The 20,958-nt window shown below is 38.5% G+C and overlaps 1 protein-coding gene across 1 annotated transcript in view; it reads left to right on the forward strand.

Annotated features, from left to right (window-relative positions):
* The window catches only part of LOC133663022 (chordin-like), a 65,169-nt gene that overhangs the window by 43,736 nt on the left and 475 nt on the right, over positions 1-20,958 (forward strand). Inside the window, exon 20 of the mRNA XM_062067203.1 lies at positions 13,468-13,561. Coding sequence (XP_061923187.1) covers positions 13,468-13,561 — 94 coding nt within the window. The remainder of the gene's footprint in view (positions 1-13,467; positions 13,562-20,958) is intronic.

A 20,958-nucleotide genomic window follows, 5' to 3' on the forward strand; every position in this document is an offset into this window, starting at 1 on the left:
CATAGCAACTGACGCTGTGGTCCAAGTTGGAATTGCCACAGAACACATTTTAAGATATTCAACACTCTACTGCCATCTGGAGGCTAAACTATATAGTGCACCCCCTCAATTCTTCACGTTTCATGTGTCAGGTAAACCGTGACGGATATGAACCCCCTGCCTACTGTAAGTCGATTGTTAATGTTTGTCTGAACAAATAACACTTACATTAACATGCCGTTAACAATGCCGTTGCAGGTGAAAAACATGAATAAATATAAAAATATTAAAGACAAGAATTAAGTACAATAGTAATACAAGAAAATAACTCTTTATTTGTATCCCTTTGGCTGGCTTATTGGGAGGAAGAAGTAGGATGTTATGATCAGTTGCACCAGATCATATCCTTTGTTGTTTGCATCATATCATTTGCCCGTGTTTAGTGTGTTTTGGTTCCATGCGCCACACGGATCCTTTGCTTACCTTCTGTTGTTAGGAGCAACAGCTACACACCTGTCCTCATTTTATGATTAGTGTTGTCACCTGGTGTAAAGCTAATCCTCGTCTTTATTTATAATTGTCTCGCCATGCTGTTAGTGGCTGGTCCATTGTTCGCCACACGCGACTGTATTTGTTGGTTTAGTTGTTTGTTTCATGCTACCTATGCTTAAGCTTATCTCCATGCTTTGCTTAGCTAGCACCTAAGTTGTAAGTTTTCGTCTTGTGTGTCGAAGTAAAGATGCATCTTACCTGCAAACTGCCTGAGGTCCTCCGCATCTTTTGGAATCACAAATACTTCACAACAAGCCAGCATACAACATTGTTTTAGTTATCCCACAATGTGGACATTATGTTGTTGCAGTGCAGGTTTTTACATACAGGAGTGTGTAACGCTCGCATGGGCTAGGCGGGTTAAGAGTGTAACCCGTGTAACAGAAGATGGTTTGTCTAGGAGCCTGAGGTATGAAAGATGATGACAACTAGTTATCTTGGTTTCGACTGCATAAAATGTATTGACACAAGAATATAAATGCCACAGATGACACACTAGGAAAAAATAAAAAAAATGCCCTAAACAAAAATACAAGATGCAGTCCTGCTGCCTTCTCGGAACCAGTTCACAGTTCAGTTCAAAAGGTACGCAAACGCTTTCGCGTCAGTCCAAAGTTCAGTTCAAAAACAAAAGTAATCCAAAAGGTTCGCGGCGGAGGAGAAAAATATGCTTGTCCTACCACGTAGTTGTTTAGCTCGCCATTTGTTGAGTTGAGTTTGAAGGTGGATAGGGAGCTCAGGTTGTTTGGGTCAACGGGTGTTCCTTCCTGGAAAAAAAACCTGACCTAAAAGTCCAAAAAAACAAAGTGAGTAACCTAGTTACCTCTTCACTAGCAAAGTACATTATATATGTACTTGAAAGCATAATGTAAGCATTCGATTGTCCGGAATGACTAATTTTTTGTACTAATAAACCAATTGATATGACATAATTAACCATGTTGATTAATATACAATCATGAGTCCAATTAAAATGAACATTCATAATACAGATCATGATTTCTTATCTAAAGTGATAAAACTCAATCATAGATCAATTACAAATTCAAACAATCATGAGTCCAATTAAAATGAACATTCATAATACATTTCTAATAATACAGATCATGATTTCTTATCTAAAGTAATAAAACTCAATCATAGATCAATTACAAATTCAACACTTCTACATGTGTGTGGGAAAGAAGTGCCATGTCATCAACAAAATCAAGATCATCCAATTGTGTCCATTGGATACCATTCCTCTTCTGGGCAGTTGATGTCTTGATTACCCAATCTATTGCCAACAGAAAAAGGAAGGGTGAGAGCATCCTTGCCTCACTCCTGTACTCACTTGGAAGGCATCGGTAAACTGCTGGCCATGAACCACTCTGCAGGTCATTCCTTCATATGAGTTTCTGATGATGTTAGTGTTCTTTACTAGTATCCCATAGCATCTCAACAGTCTCCAGATGGTCTGCCTATCCACACTGTCAAACGCCTTTTCATAGTCAATAAAACTCACTTAGAGAGGTGAGTTCCAGTCCAAAGACCAGGGCTACACGATTATTGCCAAAATAATAACCACAATTATTTTTTATCTTGTTGAAATCAGGATTAATAACCACGATTATTCATTATGTTACATAAAACATTTTTATTACACTTTCTATTTGAAACGAACAGGATGATAACTTAGGTTTCATTTCATTTCAAAATAAAACCTAAAATAGAAATAAGTCATAAGTAATACAATTTAAATTTATAAAAGACAAAGGGCTAACTAAAAAATAAATGTCATTGAAGATTTTCTTCATGAATTGCAAACAAGTGACAAAATAAGAATATGCACAAAAGACATGCTACAAGGAAGACAGTGTACTGCTCACAGTATTTATAGGACATACTGTATGTCTTTGTCCAAATAAATATTTTTTTCGTCCATTATTTTGGTGTGTCTTTGAGAGGTGGATGTAAACTGTATTTTGTACTTTGTCCGCCCTGCTTTTGTGGCTGTTTGTTGGGGCTTTGTACGCATGATGGTCGGTGCAACCACAACTCTGGTTGGACTGTTAACTTCACGTCACCGGCAAACAATGGTGGTTGAGTAAGAAGGGGAGTGTTGTCAGTGCTTAATGTGTCGCCGCAACTCAATGACTTGTTTCGATGTGCACATTTCCGGCTTTAGGGTATTGAGCTAAAGGACGCCTAGAGCAGTGGTCCCCAACCACCGGGCCACGGCCCGGTACCAATCAGTCCACGGACCAGTACCGGGCCGCACAAGAAATTAAAAAAAAAGAAAGAAAAAAAAAACATTTATTTTTATTTTTTATTTGTATTAAATTAACATAAAAAACACAATATATATTATATATCAATATAGATCAATACAGTCTGCAGGGATACAGTCCGTAAGCACACATGATTGTATTTCTTTATGACAAAAAATACAAATAATAAAAATACCATAACCCCGAACATTCAAGCGTAGCTACAAAAAGGTTGGAGACCACTGGCCTAGAGAACGGCGGGGTGTGCAGGCGGGTTCTGGGTTCAAAATGTGTTCTTGTTGGCAACCTCTGGATTTCTCTGTGAGACGGGAGAGTACTGATGTGATAAATACATTTAAAAATATATATATTTTCAGGATCTACTGGCGACCAGCCCATCTGTCGTCACCCTACGTTCCAGACATCTCACTCACTCTTACTCAATCTCACATCAAACCAATGTCTTTCGTTCGGCCCCTGGTTGGTTGTCAAAGTGCTTGATTTGATACCTGCTTCTTAAAGGTATTTCGGTGACAATCGCCCTCATTCAATTGTAGCAACCAAAATCGTGGTTGTGATTAAAATTTGATTATTTGTGCAACCCTACCAAGGACTGTTCCAGGATCATTTGTAGGGTTGTTATCTGGCTAATGCATGATTTACTCTTCCCGAAGCTAGCTTGTTGATCTCGGAGATGAGGGTCAACTGCATCTTTCATTCATTTAGGACAGGGGTCTGCAACCTGCGGCTCTGGAGCCACATTCGGCTCTTTTATCCCTCTGTTGGGGTTCCAGATAGCTTATGCTTCTGTGTACTGTTGTCACTATGCTGTCTCTTGAAAACTGTATATGTAGCATTATCTTCAATATTGTGATCAAATAGGTTTTGATTGGGTTGAAACGGGCCCAAATGGCTCTTTAGGTTGCCAAACCCTGGTTTAGGAGGACTCTATTGACAATCTTAGCTGGGTTTGACGGCAGTGTTATCCCCGTGTAGTAAGATCAAGGCAGGGTCACCCTTCTTTGGGAGCTCGATAAGGTGCTTTGATGGAATTTCCTCCTCCCCCCAGATGTTTTGGAATAAGGGAAAGACCATTTCAACAGTGGTCACTTCATCTGCTTTCAAAGCTTCTGCAGAAATGATGTGTGGCCCTGCTGATTTAACTTTTCTCAATCCCTTGGTGACCTCATACATTTCTTCCTTCGTTGAAACATCACAGATGATAGGAAGGTAACTATTGGCTGGTTGGATATTATTGTGTTTGAAGGAGAGAGATGTTCAAGAGATTTTCAACATGCTCAACCAATCTATGATTTTGTTGTTCTATGCATGGAATATGTTTCCTTCTTTGTTCCTCACTGGCCTCTCTGGCTGATGAAACTTGCTTGAGAGCTTTTAGATCATAGTATGCAGCTCCCTCATGTTACCCTTTTGTGCCGCCTCTTTTGCTAGTGCCTCAATTTAATTTATTTTATTTGCCCTTATCTATCCTTATCCCCCTCTTAGCTATTCTATTTGTTTCTGAATACGGTTCTTGAGTTTAGACTTTTCTAGCACGTGTGTGGCTATTTGTTATTTCTGCCTTCTTCTTTGTCCTGTCATGGCTGATTGGCAACACTAAATTGGCCCTATTGTGAATGTGAGTGTAAAAAGGTTGTCCATCTATCAATGTTGGCCCTCCGATAAGGTGGCAAATTGTCCAGGCTATACCCGAGTGCAGCGGGGATAGGCTCCAGCCCCCCACATCCCAGAGAGGGACAAGCGGTAGAAAATGGATTCATGGATTCTTTCTTAGGATACTACTTAGATCCATTATTTTTGCCCGTTTTTTGTAACCTAGCACTTTCTCACATGTTAATGTTATTTACTCTTTAATGTTCTGCCACTTTTTACCCATGGTCCCTCCCTCGTTCTGGTGTTGCAGAATCTGGGTCTTTTTCAAGTGTATGGTTCTCAACTCTTCTAGCCTGGCTGTTTCTTTCAGAGCAGTGATAGTGTACCTCTGGCGTTGGCTGATTTGTCCTGCTCAGTTCCGTCTAAGCTTGAGCTTCATGGGGCCAGAAGGTGTTAGTCTGATGCAACATCCGCTCCCTTTCTTACTGGAACATCTTCAAGAGATTTTCTGAACTTTTTCCCTTTGCAGATATGGTTGATGTGGTGTTCAGTAGTTAGGTTTGGTGACACCCAGGTCACATTTTGTATCCGTTTATATTGGAAGAAGCTCCTGCCACTAACTAGGTTGGGAGAGGCATGCTGGTTGGCAAACTTTAACTTTAACTTAACCTTTCCCCATTCCTGTTCTCCAAGCCTTTTTTTCCCATTACTTCCTAACACTTTTGGTTGTTGCTGCCGATCTTGGGATTGAAGTCAACCATAGTTGGGCGTGTCTGGATGATGGTCAGCAGTCTGTTGTAGAAATCCTATTTGACATTCGCATCACTCTCATTAATTGACTGATATCCATGTTGTGTGAAAGCAGGCAGCGAGTACCCCTGGGCTATGTGCATCCCATCCATTGAGGGCTCTCTGTGCCCTCTTTGTCTACATCAATACCACTTGCTTCCTCGTGGTCTAAGAACAGCAGCATCTCGCCTATGGCGAGATTCTGCTGAACAGAGCCTGACTACCTAGACTCACTGATTCCCAGAAGATCTAGTTTATAGTGTCTCATCTTGGTTGCCACTTGAGCGGTTTTGCCGGTTTCAAACATGGTTCTGACGTCCCATTTTTCCAATGTTAGTGGTGGTCCTGGTAGAGATGATGGTCGTCGGCTTCCAAAGAGTTTTACTACTAGTCGTCATACTTTCTACAGCTGTGCGTCCATCCTCTCCCAGGACCTTAGTTACTTTGGAGTATCTTGATTGTGAATCTGTAACAGTGTTCTCTTTCCGTGGCGGGGTTGTTGACTCCACGCCCAACCCCCAACCTGAAGGACCAGATCCTGCCCTTCGTCTTCCCTTTGCTTGGTTGAAGCTAGTAGAGACCTAGTCACCGCCAGCATAGTACTCAGGGTCACGGATGCACACAAGCCTCCCCATCACAGCTGAGGTAGCAACGCCTTGAGATCAGATATATACAAGTGATGGAAAACCCATTGGTATTCACAGTTTATTTTGGTTATATAAATATTAAATAATTTTGTGTGATGATTGACTGGCTGAACTCTTTAATTGGCCGTTTTCTATGACTGGTGCACAAAGTCAGAACACCAGGTGCTTGGAATGCTATGTCCTGTGAAAGTGCTCATGCTGTGGCAAAAGTGCTAAAAGTAGTACATATTAGGAAAACCGGGAAAGACAAATTTTAGCAGAAGTGGCTGGCTGAGTAACTTTTAAAAACCTGGTGTAAACCCGGAAAGGAATTCTGCAGTGTGTGCACATCGACCTTTTAAACTTTGCATAATGGGCATCAAAACAGTGACTAACATGCTATCAGCTAATCACAAGCCGGCGATTAGAGGCAGGCAGCAGTTAACGTGCCTTTTGGTTTGACCAATTATCTGCAGTACGATATGGGTATTGTTTTAAGTTGCATTAAAAAGGGCATTAAAAAGCATTACCGTATTTTCTGGACCATAGGGCGCACCGGATTATAAGGCACACTGCCGATGAATGGTCTATTTTTTAAAATCGTTTTCATATATAAGGTGCACCGGATTATAGGGCGCAATAAAGGAGTCATATTATTATTATTTTTTTCTAAATTTGAAACACTTCGTTGTGGTCTACATTAGAGACGTCCGATAATAACGGACTGCCGATATTATCGGCCGATAAATGCTTTAAAATGTAATATCGGAAATTATCGGTATCGGTTTCCCTCCCACCGCCAAAAACATGCACCTGGGGATAGGTTGATTGGCAACACTAAAATGGCCCTAGTGTGTGAATGTGAGTGTGAATGTTGTCTGTCTATCTGTGTTGGCCCTGTGATGAGGTAGCGACTTGTCCAGGGTGTACCCCGCCTTCCGCCCGAATGCAACTGAGATAGGCTCCAGCACCCCCCGCGATCCCAAAAGGGACAAGCGGTAGGAAAATGGATGGATGGATGGTTTCTAAAAGTAAAATATATGACTTTTTAAAACGCCGCTGTACGGAGTGGTACACGGACGTAGGGAAAAGTACAGAGCAGTTGCGTCTCCCAGTCATACTTGCCAACCCTCCCGATTTTCCCGGGAGACTCCCGAATTTCAGTGCCCCTCCCGAAATCTCCCGGGGCAACCATTCTCCCGAATTTCTCCTGATTTCCACCCAGACAACAATATTGGGGGTGTGCCTTAAAGGCACTGCATTTGCATGCCGGCTCAATCACATAATATCTACGGCTTTTCACACACAAGTGAATGCAAAGCATACTTGATCAACAGCCATACAGGTCATACTGAGGGTGGACATATAAACAACTTTAACACTGTTACAAATATGTGCCACACTATGAACCCACACCAAACAAGAATGACAAACCCATTTCGGGAGAACATCCGCACCGTAACACAACATAAACACAACAGAACAAATACCCAGAACCCCTTACAGCACTAACTCTTCCGGGACGCTACAATTTACAGCACACGCTATCCCGCCAAACCCCCCCCCCACACCCACCTCAACCTCCTTATGCTCTCTCATGTCCCAAATTCCAAGCCGCTGTTTTGAGGCATGTTAAAAAAAATAATGCACTTTGTGACTTCAATAATAAATATGGCAGTGCCATGTTGGCATTTTTTTCCATAACTTGAGTTGATTTATTTTGGAAAACCTTGTTATATTGTTTAATGCATCCAGCGGGGCATCACAACAAAATTAGGCATAATAATATGTTAATTCCACGACTGTATATATCGGTATCGGTTGATATCGGAATCTGTAATTAAGAGTTAGACAATATCGGAATATCGGATATCGGCAAAAAAGCCATTATCGGACATCTGTAGTCTACATACCATGTAATGGTGGTTCTTTGGTCAAAATGTTGTATAGATTATGTTTTACAGATCATCTTCAAGCCGCTTTCTGACCGTTGCTTGCGGATGCGCCGTTTTGTGGGGCGTCTTATTTACGTGGCTCACCTTTGGCAGCGTCTTCTCCTCGTCATCTTTGTTGTAGCGGTGTAGCGTGCAAGGATGGGAGTGGAAGAAGTGTCAAAAAATGAAGCTAACTATTTTAATGACATTCAGACTTTACTTAAATCAATAACGGAGCAGCATCTCTTTGAGCGCCGTGTTTTATGTTCTATATTTTCAATGGAACATATAAAAAGTTTGTGTTGTTAACTTGAGTCATATTGCCATCGTAGTGCAGCCTACACTTTGTTCTTATGTTTGACTGCCATCTACTCGTCACACTTATCATCACACTATGTACCAAATAAAATAGCTTCGAGGTGGGTAAGCTCAACCAAACTTATTCTTTACATTAGGCTCACCCGGTTATAAGGCGGACTATAAGGACTTTAAGTGCGCCTTATAGTCCGGAAAATACGGTAAATTAAATATGCTGATTACTGCAGAAACCCTGAATAAGGAACAAGTCATTACATTTTGTGGCTAATCCTGATAATTTCTACTATGTTATCTTACATTTGTTTATATTATGAGCTTTAAAGGCCTACTGAAACCCACTACTACCGACCACGCAGTCTGATAGTTTATATATCAATGATGAAATCTTAACATTGCAACACATACCAATACGGCCGGGTTAACTTATAAAGTGCAATTTTAAATTTCCCGCTAAACTTCCGGTTGAAAACGTCTATGTATGATGACGTATGAGCGTGACGTCAATAGTTAAACGGAAGTATTCGGACACCATTGAATCCAATACAAAAAAGCTCTGTTTTCATCTCAAAATTCCACAGTATTCTGGACATCTGTGTTGGTGAATCTTTTGCAATTTTTTTAATGAACAATGAAGACTGCAAAAAAGAAAGTTGTAGGTGGGATAGGTGTATTAGCGGCTAGCTGTAGCAACACAACCAGGAGGACTTTGACTTGGATAGCAGACGCGCTATCCGACGCTAGCCGCCGAACGCACGGATGATCGGGTGAAGTCCTTCGTCCTTCCGTCTATCGCTGGAACGCAGGTGAGCACGGGTGTTGATGAGCAGATGAGGGCTGGCGTAGGTGGAGCGCTAATGTTTTTATCATAGCTCAGTGAGGTCCCGTTGCTAAGTTAGCTTCAATGGTGTCGTTAGCAACAGCATTGTTAAGCCTCGCCAAGCTGGAAAGCATTAACCGTGTATTTACAGGTCCATGGTTTAATAGTATTGTTGATTTTCTGTCTATCCTTCCAGTCAGGGGTTTATTTCTTTTGTTTTTATCTGCATTTAAGCACGATGCTATCACGTTAGCTCCGTAGCTAAAGTGCTTCGCCGATGTATTGTCGTGGAGATAAAAGTCACTGTGAATGTCCATTTCGCGTTCTCGACTCTCATTTTCAAGAGGATATAGTATCCGAGGTGGTTTAAAATACAAATCCGTGATCCACAATAGAAAAAGGAGAGAGTGTGGAATCCAAAGAGCCAGCTTGTACCTAAGTTACGGTCAGAGCGAAAAAAAAATGCGTCCTGCACTGCACTCTAGTCCTTCACTCTCACGTTCCTCATCCACAAATCTTTCATCCTGGCTCAAATTAATGGGGTAATCGTTGCTTTCTCGGTCCGAATCGCTCTCGCTGCTGGTGTAAACAATGGGGAAATGTGAGGAGCCTTTCAACCTGTGACGTCACGCTACTTCCGGTACAGGCAAGGCTTTTTCTATCAGCGACCAAAAGTTGCAAACTTTATCGTCGATGTTCTCTACTAAATCCTTTCAGCAAAAATATGGCAATATCGCGAAATGATCAAGTATGACACATAGAATGGATCTGCTATCCCCGTTCACATAAAAAAAAATCATTTTAGTAGGCCTTTAACTTCTCTATGTATGTTTATGCTAGCTTCTCTGCCTCCACCCACAGAGACAAAGACATTGGATGACTTTCTTTCATTCCTATAGATAAATCAGAAATGTATGGCCGGATTTACTGTCTGGATCACTGTCTGGATTCAAGACTTTTTTAATAATGAGAGAATAGGAGGTCTGCACTCTTCAAGTGCTTACTAGCCAATAAATAATTTATGGGAGTTTATTGCAACCACGGAACGCTGTAAGAAGTATTAAAATTCACCTGAACCCTGACTATAAGCAATAAAACACCTTTGGGATGAAGAATCCTATACACGGGATTGCGAGCCACGCCTTCTAATCCAGCATCAGTGATCTCACACACGTTCTTCACTCATAACTTGGTAGAAAGCCTTGTTATAAACTGTTAGGGTTGCAAAGTAAGTAACAACGCTAAGACCGTGGCTCTATTCAAACACTTGGCCTGATCCACTAAAGGTTTGTTAAAACTAGGGTTGTCAAACGATTAAATATTTAAACACGATTAATCGCATTTGTTCATAGTTAACTCAAAATGAATCGCGATAATTGCAGATAGGTATAATTTTTCATCATTAATAAGTGTACCCTAGACAGATAATTTTCAGGGAGTGGGGGACTATCCCAGCTGTAATCTGTGATATGTCTACCTGAATAATCTGAATCATTCTGTAATTGAGGTCTTGACCAGAGCATGTTCTAAAATAATTTACACAATATTTCAGCCAGCAAACCCCCCGCCCTCATATTCCTCAACTGATGTACTAGCATTTGTTTAGGTGCAAATATCACAGAATAACATTACAAAACATCTCTGACAAAGCATGATCATAATGTAAGACATTGTTATTTTGTTAATGTCAGGGTTTCCCCTAAATTGCCAAAATACTTGTGGCAATGGGGCATGGTCGATATGACGTCATCGCATGATTTGCTATGATGCATATATATTCTTGAATAAAAAATCTGAATATACATTAAAAACAAATCAAAACAAATATGTTAAGTATAGTAATAACATATACATGTTTTCTTACATAATATTGTTTTGTTCCATTTTTAAATTGTTGCTGCTAATTGTACAATGTACTTTGCTGAGAATGTTTTTTGTTTTTTTAAGTATGTCTAGAAAAGATATGCAAACTGGCAGTTGCGCAGAATTAGCTGTGAGAAACAAGGCTATTGCACTGCAGCTCTACCCTATGTATTATAGTCAACATATATGAACTGTCAAAAATAAAAATATTAGACATCATCTATTCAGCAATATAATTTCATAAGTTTATAGCTGCTGGATGACTTAAAGGCCTACTGAAACCCACTACTACCGACCACGCAGTTTGATAGTTTATATATCAATGATGAAATCTTAACAATGCAACTCATGCCAAAACGGCCGGGTTAGATTAGTAAAGTGCAATTTTAAATTTCCAGCGAAATATCCTGCTGAAAACGTCTCAGTATGATGACGTTTGCGCATGACGTCACGGGGTTTAGCGGACATTTTGGGACACCATTGTGGCCAGCTATTAAGTCGTCTGTTTTCATCGCAAAATTCCACAGTATTCTGGACATTTGTGTTGGTGAAACTTTTGCAATTTGTTTAATAAACAATGAAGACAGCAAAGAAGAAAGCTGTAGGTGGGAAGCGGTGTATTAGCGGCCGGCTGCAGCAACACAAACACGTAGAGAACTGGGACAACAGAGACTCGTACGTGCGTGCCGCTATGTGCATGTCACGTACGTGACTTTGGGGAAATATATGTGCTGTATGAACTTTGCGGAAGTGAACGGTACTTTGGGCTGTGGGATTGAGTGTGTTGTGCAGGTGTTTGATTTGTATTGGCGGGTTATATGGACGGGAGGGGGGAGGTGTTTGTTATGTGGCATATTAAATATAAGCCTGGTTGTGTTGTGGCTAATAGAGTATATACCTGTATATGTCTTGTGTTTATTTATTGTTTTAGTCATTCCCAGCTGAATATCAGGTCCCACCCGCCTCTCACAGCATCTTCCCTATCTGAATCGCTTCCACTGCCCTCTAATCCTTCACTCTCACTTTCCTCATCCACGGATCTTTCATCCTCGCTCAAATTAATGGGGTAATGGTCGCTTTCTCGGTCCGAATCGCTCTCGCTGCTGGTGGCCATGATTGTAAACAATGTGCAGATGTGAGGAGCTCCACAACCTGTGACGTCACGCTACTTCCGGTACAGGCAAGGCTTTTTTATCAGCGACCAAAAGTTGCGAACTTTATCGTCGATGTTCTCTACTAAATCCTTTCAGCAAAAATATGGCAATATCGCAAAATGATCAAGTATGACACATAGAAAGGACCTGCTATCCCCGTTTAAATAAGAAAATCTAATTTCAGTAGGCCTTTAAAAGAATGAAAGATAAGAACACATATTTTTTCCATTGATTCTAATTCGTAAAATACGGCTAACACCGCGGCTAATGGGAGTATATTATTCTACTCATAAAGCTCTGTAAAAAAACCTTCTAAAAACTACCAACAATACTCCATTTAAATCTCACAACTTGAATATGACCAAGTATTAGTGATATTGTTATTATAGGCGCTAACGCAGACAACCTATTATTAGCGTCTCTGTGATCACAGAGACTTAACTTGCTTATGCAGCGTTTTTGACATATTTAGCCGTTGAGCTCCTGCATGGCCTGTGAGCTGGTGAAAGTTACATCTAGATTTGAAATCATGCCTCTCACATGGATAGTAGAAGGTTGTTGCCATAAACCGAGAAGTTGCTTAACTTTGAGATTCACCTTAGACCAGCAGATGTTGAGAAAGACATGAAAAAACGCTCATTTGCGGCCCCTTTTTTTTTTTTTTTATAAACCTGAATGAGCATTATGATTAATTCTTCATCTAAAGTGACAGCAGATATTGTACAGTAAGTAATTGTTTTTATATCATCCTATTTTGTATATCTTCTTTAGCACTTATCAATACTGCTGCATGATGCTTGCTTTTAAACGAGAGCTAGATATGTTTAGCACACAGCTTTTAAAACGTGTAGCTCCGCCTCCGTATATTCAGGCTAAAAAATAGAAGGTTCTGGATCATCATTTGTACCAAAGTAGTCTTTGTTGTCTCTCATTAAGTCTACCATGATTAGTAGTGATTGTTGTTGAAGGAAAAAGCGAACGTTGTGAAATTAAAACGCTTAAAATGAGCAGAATACGTAAATATTACATGTTATTATGAATGTGCCTGTTACCACATCACATAATGTTTATACTGTACTAAGAGTGTGTATATAAAACGTAAAATTTTGGTGTCTGCAGGCGTTCTTTTTTGTTTAAAAACGTTCACTTTTTCATTGATATAAATATGACCTATTGCAATATGTGTTTTCTTGCATCTGGAACAACAACATGTTCTAACTCACATCGTTATTGCTTCCATCTAACATTTTCCATTAGTCATGGGTTTCATAAAATTAGAGACCAGTGGTGCGTTTAGCAACTTGATAGGCAGAAATTTCCCTCAGGGGTTGTAAAAACACTAAAACTGAACTAATCAGAAAGTAAATATTTGACTTATATTATTTGAGTATCCAAACAGGAATATTGTTGGTCTGCTTCTGCCAAAAAGATTTGCTTTTGTTTGCCTTATCAACTGGGAAAGTGGAAATGTGTCGATGTTATGTTTGGGATCCATGGACTGTCTCGATGGGTTTCACTCATAAAAGGCACAAATTAAGCAGCGATTCTTTGTCCATGCTGTATTTCCCACAGCATGGTGTGACCAAATGTCAGCGAAAGCAATGTCCAGTGCTGACCTGCTCCAACGTCACTCGCAGAGATGGCTCCTGCTGTCCTGACTGCCTCGGTAAGTACTGATGACTTTCAGTTATGGTTGCACTTATCCATTATTTTGGTTATCCATTGGTTAATCTGTTTGATGAACAGAGTAATGGAACAAAACACACTATATTTGGAATAAACAAGGTGTTTTCTTTTTTTTTCTTTTATAAGTGAACATAGCAATAAAACTGCACTTTTACTATGGGAGCATCAATATGTATTACCGTGATTTCCGGACTATAAGCCGCACCTGACTATAAGCCACACCAGCTAAATTTAGGGGAAAATACAGATTGCTCCATATATAAGCCGCACCCGACTATAAGCCGCAGGGTTTTAATGTGTAATTACCGTAGTATATAGGGGTTCCTGCTACCACGGATGGGATTGTCGGGACAGAGATGACTGTTTGGGAACGCAAAGCGTCCCATTTATTAACAATAAATCTTTCAATCATTCAATCAAACTTTCACATCTTTGACATGGCGAACAGCATTCGTGCAGAGTACAAATAATACAACGGTGCAAAGTAATACAAAGTGCTCGCCTGTACGTTATGAAAATAACCAGCCTACCGGTATATGAAAAGTCAGTCTTTAATCATTGTGTCATCGTCTTCCTCCTGCGTACTAAACCACCGAAATCCTCTTCGTCGGTGTCGGAGAAGAACAGGCCGTAAATAAGCCGCACCCTTGTATAAGCCGCAGGGACCAGAACGAGGGGAAAAAGTAGCCGCTTATAGTCCGGAAATTACGGTACTTATATTTAATTAATTAAAAACTGTAGTCTAAAACCAGGTAATATATAATAAATAAAGAACTAAACAAAACATAAATACTATGTGATAAAGTATGATCATTGAAAGACAATGTACAAACCCCGTTTCCATATGAGTTGGGAAATTGTGTTAGATGAAACGGAATACAATGATTTGCAAATCCTTTTCAACCCATATTCAATTGAATGCACTACAAAGACAAGATATTTGATGTTCAAACTCATAAACTTTTTTTTTTTTTGCAAATAATAATTAACTTGTGGTATTTTAGGCTTCATAATGCGCCACACATTTTCAATGGGAGACAGGTCTGGACTACAGGCAGGCCAGTCCAGTACCCGCACTCTTTTACTATGAAGCCACGTTTATGTAACACGTGGCTTGGCATTGTCTTGCTGAAATAAGCAGGGGGCGTCCATGGCAACGTTGCATTGATGGCAACATATGTTGCTCCAAAACCTGTATGTACCTTTCAGCATTAATGGCGCCTTCACAGATGTGTAAGTTACCCGTGTCTTGGGCACTAATACACCCCCATACCATCACAGATGCTGGCTTTTCAACTTTGCGCCTATAACAATCCGGATGGTTCTTTTCTTCTTTGGCCCGGAGGACACGACGTCCACAGTTTCCAAAAACAATTTTAAATGTGGACACGTCAGACCACAGAACACTTTTCCGCTTTGTATCAGTCCATCTTAGATGAGCTCAGGCCCAGCGAAGCCGACGCCGTTTCTGGGTGTTGTTGATAAATGGTTTTCGCCTTGCATAGGAGAGTTTTAACTTGCACTTACAGATGTAGCGACCAACTGTAGGTACTGACAGTGGGTTTCTGAAGTGTTCCTGAGCCCATGTGGTGATATCCTTTACACACTGATGTCGCTTGTTGATGCAGTACATCCTGAGGGATCGAAGGTCACAGGCTTAGCTGCTTACGGGCAGTGATTTATCCAGATTCTCTGACCCCTTTGATGATATTACGGACCGTAGATGGTGAAATCCCTAAATTCCTTGCAATAGCTGGTTGAGAAAGGTTTTTCTTAAACTGTTCAACAATTTGCTCACGCATTTGTTGACAAAGTGGTGACCCTCGCCCCATCCTTGTTTGTGAATGACTGAGCATTTCATGGAATCTACTTTTATACCCAATCATGGCACCCACCTGTTCCCAATTTGCCTGTTCACCTGTGGGATGTTCCAAATAAGTGTTTGATGAGCATTCCTCAACTTAATCAGTATTTATTGCCACCTTTCCCAACTTCTTTGTCACGTGTGGCTGGCATCAAATTCTAAAGTTAATGATTATTTGCACAAAAAAAATGTTTATCAGTTTGAACATCAAATATGTTGTCTTTGTAGCATATTCAATTGAATATGGGTTGAAAAGGATTAGCAAATCTTTGTATTCTATTTATATTTACATCTAACACAATTTCCCAACTCATATGGAAACGGGGTTTGTATTTAACAATTTAACACACACATATTTAAAAAAGTTCTAATTGGAGGAGTGGTGTTTGATTTTTGGACAAACAACTTATTAGCATTAGCATACAAACTGTAGATGCTACCATGTCCTTACATGTGTTTGAGAAAACACATTTGTTATACAAGTCAAACATAAGATGGCATTATATATTTGTATGTATGTATGTGTATATACAGTATATGCATACATGTATGTATGTATGTATGTATGTATGTATGTATGTATGAATATACATATACATATGTATATGTATGTACAGTATATATGTATATGTATTTCTGTATATGTATTTATATATATGTATATGTATTTATATATATGTATATGTCTTTATATATGTAAATGTATTTATTTATATATGTATATGTATTTATACATATGTATATGTGTATATTTATATGTATTTATATACATATGTATATGTGTATATTTATATGTATTTATATATGTATGTATGTGTATGTATATATATATATATATATATATATATATATATATATATATATATATATATATATGTGTATATATATATATATGTATATATATATATATATATATATATATATATATGTATATATATATATATATATATATGTATATATATATATATATGTGTATATATATATATGTATATATATATATATATATATATATATATATATATATATATATATGTATATATTTATAGATAGATATATATATATATATATATATATATATATATATATATATATATATATATATATATATATATATATGTATGTATATATATATGTATATATATGTATGTATATATATATGTATATATATATATGTATATATATATATATGTATGTATATATATGTATATGCATTTATAGTCGAGGTTTCTGGGGTTTATTCATTATACAGTGCTCAACAGAGGTGGGACCAAGTCATTGCTTTGCAAGTCACAAGTAAGTCTCAAGTCTTTGCCCTCAAGTCTCGAGTCAAGTCCCGAGTCAAGACAGGCAAGTCCCGAGTCAAGTCCAAAGTCAAGACTGGAAAGTCTCAAGTCAAGTCACAAGTCCTGCATTTTGAGTTTCGAGTCCTTTCAAGTCCTTTTAACCACAGACTAATATTTTTACACAGATTGTGTATGCTTTTAAACCGCTGTATTTATTTATTAAAACAAGTGCATTTGAAATAGCAGGGAAAAAAATAGTACTGACATTGCAATTCATAATAGCACTATTAACCAGTCATTTTAATAGTTTAAACAATTTTAAACATTTAACTCATTCCTTTACAGAATAAACACATTTGCAAAAACAAGTGCACCTGTACTTATTTGTACAAAAGTATTAACATTGTATTTCCATGGCATATTGCATTGTAACTAGTTCCACAGCAGTTTCTATTCTGTTCTTACCTTATCTCATTGATCTCATCTCATACTGTATGTGTGTTTATGTGTGCATACACATGAAAAACATAACAAATACATGAACATAACAATGAACAGAGTTGTACTTTTTAGATGTCAGGGCCCTATGCAATATGTACACATATTCTTAATATAGTATACATTTTAACTGACCTTTATTTGACTATGTTTGTCTTTTTGTAGGTGGCTAAAATATGCGGTGCTGCTGACCGCCGTCTAACGTTATGTTACTGTGTGTGATACAATGACTAACGTAACGTAAGTGTAGGTACCTCATGCAACCCTGCTTAAAAAAATCACTTGACAAAAAGTATGAATAAGGAAGCAAACTGCAGTGGACGCAACATATTGCTGTGTTTGAAATTATGTTATAACCATAGACATCTTATAAGTAGACGCAGTATTGGTTGCTGTGACGCGAGCAAATTGCATCTTGAAGTGGTGATGAGGAGCCGGCGAGCAGCCTAAACTGACAGTTGACAGGTAGAAAACAAAGATGCCGGGCTGGTGTTCAGCGTTTTCCTGCTCAAATGAGCGGACTGTTGAAAATAGGAATCGGGGGATTACTTTTCACAAGTAAGATTTAACATTAATGTACTGTTGGTTGTATTTTATGAAAATAACATTACCACAGAGTTAAGAAGGAGCAAATATCTTCAATATTTGTATGTGAAAATCACAAACAAATCTTCTGGGGGAGGATGACGCCCCTACAGGGGTTTGGTTTACAAACTTTCAGCCCCACCTAAAACAAAATTCACCAGCCGCCACTGATTATGATGCATTCTCATTTTAGGCAGAATATTAGACAATACTTTCTTAACAGTATAATTGTAACCAGGAATAAGTCTTCAAGTAACAATATTCAAATACTAACATTGTTGGGTAAGACAGCATTTGGTTTTATTCTGAATCCAGTGAAACAGATTGGTGGTTTTAGCTGATATAAAGACTTTCAGGTGTTTATATATGTTTAAGTATTTGGCAGACGCTTTTATCCAAAGCGACATACATAAAAAATACATATATAACAATCACTGTAAACATTATCATTTAAGGGAAGAATGTAATACAAAATATCTATACAAAGTGTCAAGACAGAATAAACTCTATGCTGCTGCAGCAACAGAGATACGGTCTATAAGATGTATAGATATCTAATGTATTCATACATTGTTTATGTAGGATATACGCATGTATATATAACGTAATTATATTGTTTCTTCAACTTAAAAATAGCTGACCGTTTTTTTCCCTCTTCGCTGGGCTTATATTCCCAGTTTTGATCTTGGACGTCTGGTCACTTATAGCATATAAGAATATTCTATTACTGTTAAGCAAACTATGAATAATAAAACATGTGTCCGTTATCATAGCTACACGTATGACAAAAAAGCGCGTGAAAATGAGTGGTATTCAGTGAGGTAAAATTAATTAAATGCGCTGACAGTTCATTGCTCCTGCCAAATGAATTGCACTGAGTGGAGCGGATCACCACTCCAAGATGGCGGCCCCGCGTCTCGTCTGCGCCAGTAAGCAGTAGCGCTCGATGCTGCGTCTACTTATAAGATGTCTATGGTTATGACGATAGCAGTGAGTTTACAGCCTCACTGATTTAACTACACAGCAAATAAAAGTCATGTTACTTAGCCAATAAACGTTAGCTTACATTCAAAACTTACCTTTCTTTGTGCAACTTCAAATGTCGAACGAAGTTGGAAGTTGTTGCGTCTCCGTCTGTAATATTCGAACTGCGTGATTTGCATACGGCAATTTGTTTTTTGTTGACCAAGTCGTAGTTTTTATACCCGAACGAAACCAACTTTGGTATAAATCTTTCTCACTGCCGCATTGTTTGACAACTCATGTTCATTGGTTGTCCTGCAATTTGATTGGCTGAATGCTGTGTGATGAAAACAATGTAGATCTAATTTGACTGGCTGTTGTACTGAGAGCACACACGCTGACAAGCAGCACACACGCTGATAGACAGACATGTACAAAATGAAAGCTACGGAGCGCTCCCAAATAACTTTTTAAACTTTAGGTTTTGGGGAAAGTAGCAAGTCATGTCAAGTCAAAAGGCTCAAGTCCAAGTGAAGTCACAAGTCATTGATGTTAAAATCTAAGTCGAGTTGCAAGTCTCTTTACATTTTGTCAAGTCGAGTCTAAAGTCATCAAATTCATGACTCGAGTCTGACTCGAGTCCAAGTCATGTGACTCGAGTCCACACCTCTGGTGCTCAATACCGGGGTAGAGCGGAATATACGTTAGGTCAGGAAAAAAACACAGGCTATATCATCCCTACAAGCCTGTTTCGCATGTTTGCTTGCTTGTCAGGGGATTTTATAAAATCCCCTGACGAGCAGTCTTGGTCAAAAGTTTACATATCCTTGTAAAGAACATAATGTCATGGCATGGCTGTCACAGTCGGCATGGTGTTCCTGGGATTAAAGGCCTCATGTTTTCTCCTCCAAACATATTGCTGGGTAGTGTGGCCAAACAGCTCAATTTTTGTTTCATCTGACCACAGAACTTTCCTCCAGAAGGTCTTATCTTTGTCCATGTGATTTCAGACCTACCGTCAAGCATAGTGGTGGTAGTATTATGTTCTGGGCCTGTTTTGCTGCCAATGGAACTGGTGCTTTACAGAGAGTAAATGGGACAATGAAAAAGGAGGATTACCTCCAAATTCTTCAGGACAACCTAAAATCAACATCCCGGAGGTTGGGTCTTGGGCGCAGTTGGGTGTTCCAACAGGACAATGACCCCAAACACACGTCAAAAGTGGTAAAGGAATGGCTAAATCAGGCTAGAATTAAGGTTTTAGAATGGCCTTCCTAAAGTCCTGACTTAAACGTGTGGACAATGCTGAAGAAACAAGTCCATGTTAGAAAACCAACAAATTTAGCTGAACTGCACCAATTTTATCAAGAGGAGTGGTCCAAATTTCAAGCAGAAGCTTGCCAGAAGCTTGTGGATGGCTACCAAAAGCGCCTTAATGCAGTGAAACTTGCCAAGGGACATGTAACCAAATATTAACATTGCTGTATGTATACTTTTGACCCAGCAGATTTGGTCACATTTTCAGTAGACCCATAATAAATTCATAAAAGAACCAAACTTCTTGAATGTTTTTGTGACCAACAAGTATGTGCTCCAATCACTCTATCACAAAAAAATAAGAGTTGTAGAAATTATTGGAAACCCAAGACAGCCATGACATCATGTTCTTTACAAGTGTATGTAAACTTTTGACCACGACTGTATGTGTGTGTGTATATATTTATATATATACTGTATAGGTATATGCACCTGTGTATATGTATATACATATATATATATATATATATATATATATATATATATATATATATGTATATATATATATATATATATATATATATATATATATATATATATATATATATATATATATATATATATATTAGGGATGTCCGATAATGGCTTTTTGCCGATATTCCGATATTGTCCAACTCTTTAATTACCGATACCGATATCAACCGATATATGCAGTCGTGGAATTAACACATTATTATGCCTAATTTGGACAACCAGGTATGGTGAAGATAAGGTACTTTTTAAAAAAATTAGTAAAATAAGATAAATAAATTAAAAACATTTTCTTGAATAAAAAAGAAAGTACAACAATATAAAAACAGTTACATAGAAACTAGTAATGAATGAAAATTAGTAAAATTAACTGTTAAAGGTTAGTACTATTAGTGG

This window comes from Entelurus aequoreus, linkage group LG13 (genome assembly GCF_033978785.1).
Source record: "Entelurus aequoreus isolate RoL-2023_Sb linkage group LG13, RoL_Eaeq_v1.1, whole genome shotgun sequence".
Taxonomy (NCBI): domain Eukaryota; kingdom Metazoa; phylum Chordata; class Actinopteri; order Syngnathiformes; family Syngnathidae; genus Entelurus; species Entelurus aequoreus.